The 8,622-nt window shown below is 32.9% G+C and overlaps 1 protein-coding gene across 1 annotated transcript; it reads left to right on the plus strand.

Annotated features, from left to right (window-relative positions):
* Nucleotides 1-1,432: 1,432 nt before the first annotated feature.
* LOC131599510 (uncharacterized) lies at nucleotides 1,433-1,978 on the plus strand. Its single transcript, XM_058871837.1, has one exon. The coding sequence runs from the start codon at nucleotides 1,441-1,443 to the stop codon at nucleotides 1,762-1,764; it is 324 nt and encodes a 107-aa protein (XP_058727820.1). The 5' UTR covers nucleotides 1,433-1,440; the 3' UTR covers nucleotides 1,765-1,978.
* Nucleotides 1,979-8,622: the final 6,644 nt, after the last annotated feature.

Genomic DNA, 8,622 nt, shown 5'->3' on the forward strand with positions numbered 1-8,622 from the left:
TTAGTACTTAAGTCAGAGGGGTCCCTACTATCTTCGCAGCCACCCAATTATATTTACTCGCGTTAGCCGGCTCCACCAACGAAACCCTTTTCAGGGATAATTCATCAACCATAAAATGATCGGAACATTTAAACTAGTAACTTTATCCAGCCAGCCCTTGCACTATAGGTGTTCCTTTCGACATCGGTGGGGTCTTGATTGTAGGCTTTTAAATAAGTCTGAATATAATCTCTAGCACACTTCCTCCCCGGGCTAACAACCTGTGTTTCCGGAGTAAAAAAAGAAGAAGTTGAAGTTTCGACAGAATGAAGAAGAGGGTGTGGAATAGCCGTACGATCACCTTCAACATCGTCTTCAGAGAAAAGTATGTTGAAAGAAAAATCCTCATAAATATAATTATGGTTTCTATCCGAAACAATTTTAAATAAACATTAATTTAATAAATCATATTTAAAGAATTAAATAATTATTAAGTTATTAATTACAAAATTTTCTTTTTTTGTCATTTTATATTTATGAGCTACTAAAACGTCTATTTTATCAAAACACTACAATTAATTTATCATGTACATATTATCAGTTATCGACTATAAATCAAATCATTAATTATAAACTAACAACTAATTTATCAACTTTCAACTATTTTTATCAAATAAAATCTAAATTTTAACCCTCAAGTTTTCTAATAAAAAAATATATAGCATTCATTTCACTGTCAATTTGTTTTATTTAATTAATATAATCTATTTTCATTTTAATATTAAATATAGTTTATTTTCTAATAAGATATATTAAGTTAATTAAATATGAAGGATTGCATTCTCTCACAATAAATTAATAAAATATAGAGGCATGCATTCTTAAATCATTGGTTAAAATCAATCTAATAATTCATCAGTCAATGCATGTGTATTTTTTACATATTAAGATATACTATAAATTTAATAGTCAAATATACATATCATGTAGCGAAATGTTGAAAAAATAAATGAATAGTTTATTATAACAGTGAAAGGGATAGTTCAATTAAATGAACTAGTTGAACTAAAATTAAAAGAATTAAAGATACATAATTCAATCATTAACAACTGTGTAAATATGATATTAACAATTTATTGTTAAAAAATAAAATAAAAATAAACATGCTATAGTATAAATTAACCTTTAGAACAAACATTGAAGATAGTCCAAATCCACGGCGAGTCACCTTAATTTTTCACGAAGAAAAAATTAAAGCCGTCTTTACCATAAAAGTTTCCATACAATGTTTTTAGTCATTTATGCCTTTGTTAAACATTATTTTCATTCCATAAAAAACAAAACACAAGTGAAGTGAAAAAAAAAAATTGAAATAATCAAACAAAGCGAATATTCTATTTATTTAACAACCACCAACAACAAGAAACACATTTTGGATATTGTATAAATAAAGTGCAATTGATGGGTCAATCTTTCAAAATTGCAACTAAATCTAAGCAACAGAACCCAACCACAACAAAAAGCAAAATATCTCGGACAACGTCAGAGGTGAAATCGAAGAACAAATCTAGGAGGAGAAAAATGTGGTTTGTTTATGTATGTGAAGAAGAAGAGAAGGAGTTGGGAAGACAACAAGCATCAGGTTCTTGTCCTTATTGTGGAGGGAAAATTGAAGCTATGGATGTTGAGATGCAATGGAGGTTTTGCTTTTTGCCTATGTGTTTTAAGATTAAGAGAAAATATTTTTGTATTTTGTGTGCTAGACGTTTAGAATTGAAGTATTAATTACTAGGTTGTTTTTTTTACATTAATTAAGATTTCATGTTCTTGGTTTTTTCTTCATCTTCATCCTTTTTCTTTATATATCTTTGTTCTTCTTTTGTTTTTTTATTGTTTGGTTCTAGTTTGTGGGTGGAAGTGGAAGGACTTGTGTAAATGATTTTATTTTTCTTTCTATTGTTTGATTATGTGTCATCTGTTTTCCTTATAAATCTTGATGGAGAGCAAGAGTATCAGATTTGGCTTTTATCTGTTTTTAATTACATGTAACTTTGAAACATTTTTCTGTCACTGTGTTGATTCCGAAGAATAAATGATAAGAGAAACTTTGGAAAAAAGAAAGGTTCTCTCATAGAAATTAGAAACACAAAAAATGATAAGAGGAGAGAGAAGGTGGTGGGATACGGGATTGTGTAAGGAAAGTTTTACGTGTTCCCATATTTCCAAACTTAGAATATATTTATATTTCCAAACTTAGAATATATTTATCTTATAATTAATTTTAGTTGTTTGAACACTTAGCTCACATACATTTTCATGACTAGATTCTAGCTCAAAATCCATAATTAATTTTTAGATATTTTTATCTTTTAAGATCAAAATAGATAGAGTTTGGACCATATAATAACATTTTTCTATATAAGTGCCGCTGAAAAAAGGGATTGGATTCTCTACTTTTCTCTAACTTTCTATCTATTTCTCTCATGATTTACTTTCTCTCATATTTTTTTCCCTTCAAAATTAATATCATATCTCATTTGTCTTATTCATTTCTTTTGCTTAAAGTTACTCTACTTTTTCCTCCATAAAGATAGAGAATCCTTGTCCTGAAAAAACTGCGTAGTCGAGCTGATCCCCACATAGGTATTAATGTTTGAATTCATATATGTATCATATGAGTAAATCAAGATTCATACTTGTGCTAACTAACCGCATTATTATTATTATTATTATTATTATTATTATTATTATTATTATTATTATTATTATTATTATTGCTTTTTTTCATAAAACTAACCGCATTATTAATAAACATAAATTCTTCAATAATGAAATATATTATTTTAAATTTATAGCGTTCAATTTCACTTACGTAAATTTATATCTAATATCGATTGTTTGCTTCACTAACTATTTATTGAACATATAATCGATTAAATTGTTTTTGGAAATAATAATATAAAAAAAATTAAATTGTATTTGAAAAAATATCTTACATCGTTTAATGTTTTTCGAGCATTCTGCAACTTGTCATTCAGCTCCAATAGTTTTTATTTTCGTTTAACTTTCTTCAACACTGTTTGAATGAACAAGTATGGAAGAAAGCTGAACGAAAACTAAAAGCATTAGAGAGATTTTAACCATTAAAGAACAGGAGATGAATGATGAGTTACAAGATGTTTGAAAAATAATAATTAGTGTAATTTGTTCTTCAAATATAATTGTTCATATAATTATTTTGTAAAGGGTTAAATAAGTTTTTGGTCCCTCTAAATATCTCAAATTTCGTATTTAGTCCCTCAAAAAATTTCCATCAAAAAATGGTCCTCATAAAATTTTTCGTCCATACTTTTGGTCCTTCACGTCTAACGCCGTTAACAGAAGCTGACGTGGCACGCCATGTGGCAATGCCAGTTGCAAGATGTTGACGTGTCATGCCACGTGGCCAAGGTCAACATCACACTTGAACCCATGAAATTTCGTAGCTAATTTATAGATAAAATCGTAGCTAATCTATAGCAAATTTATTTCAAGAATTTTGCTTTTAAAAGAATGCAGTATGTTTATGCTGATAAATTCTAATATCTTCATTGACAAAATGACATGTTAATTTCATTTGCATCTCTCTCAAATGCTTAAGTCGACTACTCTAAGTCTCTAACCTTTAAATAAATCATCATTACAATATTATGCATGCTTTACTCCTTTGAAAACTTCATAATATTGTAACACATTAAAACACTTTAGGAGCAGAAACCAAAAAGAAACTCAAGATCATCAATCAATTCCAATGTGTTCCTCTTCAAGCAACGATGATTATTGGCCAAATCACCATTACAATATTATACATATATACTCCTCACACCATATAGACATGTTAGAGAAAATATAATGTTAAAGAGACAAGTTGGTAAAAAATAAATAAAAGGACATGGAAATATTGAAATGAAGTTAATGTACCATATATACATGTTTCATTTGTCCAATCACTCCTCACACCATAGAAAATATAATATTAAGTTGATGTTGAATTTGATGTGGTTAGAAATACATAGATGGTTTAAAAAAAGTGAGGGAGTGATAAAGAATGTGGAAACAAGCAAGTATATAAGTTGAAAAGTGGTGTACTCAAGTGTGTGGTTGTAATTTGTAGGTTCCAACTCTCACTGTGTTAGCTTCCTGGATGATAAAGAATATTGTTGCATGAGAAAAACATAGGAGACATTACATGGTGCATAAGATGAAGAATTGTTGCATTGTTGTTGCATGGTGCATATATAAGATGAAGAATGTTGTTTTATTCTACCATATAATAAGACGTGAGAGAAGAAAATACTAAGTTAATTTGAATTAAAATATAGGAGTTGTAACATATGTTTGATAAATAAACAAAGTATAGTTTAAAGTGTGAAAGGCATTAAATTCAAGCAATTCCATCCCCATGTTCCTCCAGTAGATTGATGAAGCAGTAACAAACAGAAAGAAGATGAGATAAATTTGTTGTGAAAACTAGCAAGTCATGTTGTTGTAATAAGGGAAAAGTAAATGACAGTGAGCTGTAAGTTGAAGCTCAAAATGAAATTGTCCAAGTTTTGTATTACTAGCCAATAATGAAACAGAGGAAATGTGGAAAATAACAAACGATTTTAGCTACGATTCTTGAAATAAATTTGCTACAAATTAGCTGCGATTTTAGCTACCGATTAGCTACGAAATATTATGGATTAAAGTCTCGTGTTGATCTTAGCCACGTGACATGACACGTCAGCTTCTGACCACGCTGGCATTGCCATGTGGCGTGCCACATCAACTTCTGTTAACAGACGTTGACAGGAGGGACCAAAAGCGTGGACGGAAAACTTTAGGAGGACCATTCTTTGAAGAAATTTTTTTGAAGGACTAAAAATGAAGTTTGAAATATTTAGAGGGACCAAAAACTTATTTAACCCTTTTGTAAATCAATTTGAAAAGTTATATGTTCAGCTATGGCTAAATGATACAAGCAATCCACATTAGATATAATAAAATCAAGCTTGTTTTAACCATCAGTTTGATTTCAAAACCTAGGGGATACGTGTTTTTCCCCATTTAAAAATTACAAAAAGGATTCCCTGGGGATCGAACCCAGGACCATTTCAACCATCCCTTTGATTATTCAAAATCAAGAGGTAAAGTGACTAGTTTTCTATATATATCCATGTTCGTCAAACTTAAGGTACACACTTTTTTCATACTTCACTCTAGCCCCTTTTTGGACTTATTAACTGATTTGTATGTTGTAGTTGTTGAGATATTATTGGAATTTGTTGAGATATTATTGAGATTGATATTATTAATATAATATCAAATCTAATAATATCAAATATAATGCAAGTTGTGTAAGCTTAAGTCCAATCCGGATTGTATATAAATAGTCATACTCTATATCATTATTTGTACAATTCAATAATAATCCTTATTTCCTTTATATTCTCTCTTTCTCTCCTCACTAAAAGTGTCTCACGCACTAACAAATTGGTATCCAGAGCTTCTGGTTATTGTTCTTGAGAACTTCACGTCAAAGATCATGTGTTTCCAGGGAAAGTAAATCAATCGCTGTAAAGATGAGTGGTACTAATGATATTCTGAATTCTGCTCCAATGCTTGACGATAAAAAATTGGTTCCGATGGAGAAAACATATGCAATATCTGTTTGGCTTTCATGAAACCCTAGAAGTGGTTACTAATGGAGTTCCCGTGCTGGTGGCAAATGCATTCGACGCACAGAAAACTGCCCACGCCGAAGGCAAGAAGAAGGATTGTAAGGCTGCGTATTGCATTCAAACGGCGGTTGATTCTACAAATTTCGATAGAATCTCTCATGCTGAATCAGTGAAGGAGGCATGGGATATTCTTGTCAAATATTATGAAGGAGGTGAGAAAGTCAAGGTTGTCAAATTACAGAACTTGCATCGACAATATGAATTGTTGTCGATGGGAGCAGACGAAAAGGTTGCAGAGTATTTGTCGAAGGTGTAGAAACTCCTCCATCTCATGAAGGGTTATGGTGAAACCCTAATCGATAAAATGATAGTTGAGAAGGTAATGCATATGTTTACCTCTCACTTTGATCACGTTATCATAGCTATTCAAGAATCCAATCAACTTGAAACCCTAAAATTAGAAGATTTGGTTGGATCGTTGGAGGCGCATGAGCTTAGGATTGTCGAAAGGAAAGAAGTTCAAGATTCGATATAACCTTTGCAGGCTCAATCATGGAAAAAAATGATGGTTCCAACAAAATCAAAGGCAAATTTGACAAGACTCAAGGCAAGAAACCTTAGTCGAACTCTCATAAGTAGCAGGTCAAAGATACAACTTCTGAATCCTCGAAAGGAGGAGGCGAAAACTATCGAAAGCACAAAGAAGATAAGAAAGGTAAATGTGTGCAGTGCTATCACTGTGAGAAGTGGGGCCACTTCTCTAAAAAAAATTTGGTACATAAAAGACAATGGATTGACAAAAGGCAAAGACAAAGGAGCGAACTTTGCACGCCAAGATTCAAATGGTTCTGAAGGTATGGTGGTTATGGGTGCTATCACAGATAGCCATGTGGAATCTAAGATCTGGTTTGGTATAACCGATGAATTCAAAGTTGATGAAATCTTTGAAGAACCAGTCGAATTCGAAGCAGTTGTTAACATTCCTGACACAGTTGAAGTCGAAGTGGATGTAATCGTCAAAGAACCAGTCGAAGTCGAAGCAGTTATCGATATTCCTGACACAGTCGAAGTTGAAGAGGGTGTGGCTAGCACAAGCCACAGACCTCAACGAACTCGAACTCTTCCAGCAAGACTTTAAGACTATGAAGTGGCTGGTGATGATGAAGTCACACCAGATGGAGAATTAGTTCATTTTGCTTTACTTGCAGGTGCTGAACCAATCAACTATAGCGAGGCTTTAAAGATTCAACAGTGGAAGTTAGCTATGGTTGAAGAGTTAGATACCATTGCAAGAAATGATACATGGGAGTGTGGTGTCGTTTTTTTACCTCCCCGTTTCACTTGGGAGGACGGCACGCTAGACCCTTCACGCGGAATTTGGAAGGAGAATGCGCCCGGGGCGGGATGAATTTTGTTTCAGTTCTTCCTACGATATCACACGAACTTTTTAATTATCCTACGAGGAGGAGAGGGGAAAAAGATCTCAAATAAACCCTAGGAGTTTTCTAAGTGTGGGGATTCACCTAGACTAGAAATTTTGGAGTCCGGGAGGTTGGTTATACATAGGGAAGAGTTTAAGCACCCTACATATCCGTAGTACTCTACGGGAACCTTCTTTGTGTCTATGTGTTTGTGTTTGTTGCTGAATGATTGGGAAAGTTTCTCCTTTGTGTTAGGAGAAGGAATTGAATTAATTTGAAAATACAGACAGACAGACTATTTTTGGTATTTTATTAGCTCGCTGAGATTCCTTGTGAACCTCATGCCTACATATCCCTAATGGAAGTCAGAGCTTTTTGTAGTTCGGAGAATTAACTAGGGAAATTAATGATTTTTGGTGCCTTGCTTGAAGCTCAAGGTTGAAGCTTGAATTAAATCTCTGTTTACAGTAAAGAGGCATGAAATTATCTCTACAGAGAGTTATTTCTACTATTCCACCACAAACATTTTTAAAGTGACGGAAAAGCTAAAATTGTTTCATTAAGAGAGGGAGCCTACTTGATTGATCAAGTATGACGACCACATGCCTCTTGAATGAAAGATTCTCGACCAAATTAGGGAAAGTTGTACAAGTCTGGTTTGTGTGCCAGATCATGTCTTTCATGAGTCCTAAATGGGAGATGTTTGTAATGATTGTTTGTTTGAAATGATTATTTTGTTTTAAGTGATTGTTTATGGTGAGATAGGAGAAATATCTTCCTATAAAGATAAGCTATGTCTATCTACTGTTTGAAAGATTTGATTTTGAGCTGGCTTGTATGAGGCCCAAGCTTGAGGCTTTTTTATTGCTTTTTATTGACTTTGGGAGATGACTCCACTAGGGATTAATTTAAGCTGAGGAGTTTTGTGTTCTGTACAAAGCCCAGAATTGAGGCTGACTCTAATTGGAGAGTGTTTATTTGATGGATTTTTATTTAGTGCTCTGTATAAAGCCCAGAATTGTGGCTGACTCTTTATTGAGGAATATGTCTTTTACTGACTGAGACTGGTGAGACTGTCTTTTGAAAGAATTAATTTTTGGAGGCTAACCCTTTCCAGGGGTTTTATTTTGCTGGAGAAATTATCTTTTGAAAGTTTAATTTTTGGAGGCTAACCCTTTTTAGGGGTTTTTGTGAATGATGGCAGAAAGAATAACTAGTTGAGACTTCTTGTTTAAAGCCCAAGATTAAGGCTGACACTGACTGTAGATAAGCAAATATGGATCCTAGACTCTGCTAAGGAAAATTAATTATTGAATATAAGGTGACAGAGACTGTCCATGTCTCATTCCAAAAGGTGTGCCCAATGTGAGATTGAGACAATCTTGGCTTGTTTAAAGTCTGGTTTGAAGAATGGAAGAAACTCACCAGGATAGGCTAAAAGGTGACTAAAGACCTGTTCCTATGTTTATAAGAAACCTGATGGGTCCTTGTATATAAGCTCAAGAGGAAGCTGGGAATGC

Source organism: Vicia villosa, linkage group LG4 (genome assembly GCF_029867415.1).
Source record: "Vicia villosa cultivar HV-30 ecotype Madison, WI linkage group LG4, Vvil1.0, whole genome shotgun sequence".
Taxonomy (NCBI): Eukaryota; Viridiplantae; Streptophyta; class Magnoliopsida; order Fabales; family Fabaceae; genus Vicia; species Vicia villosa.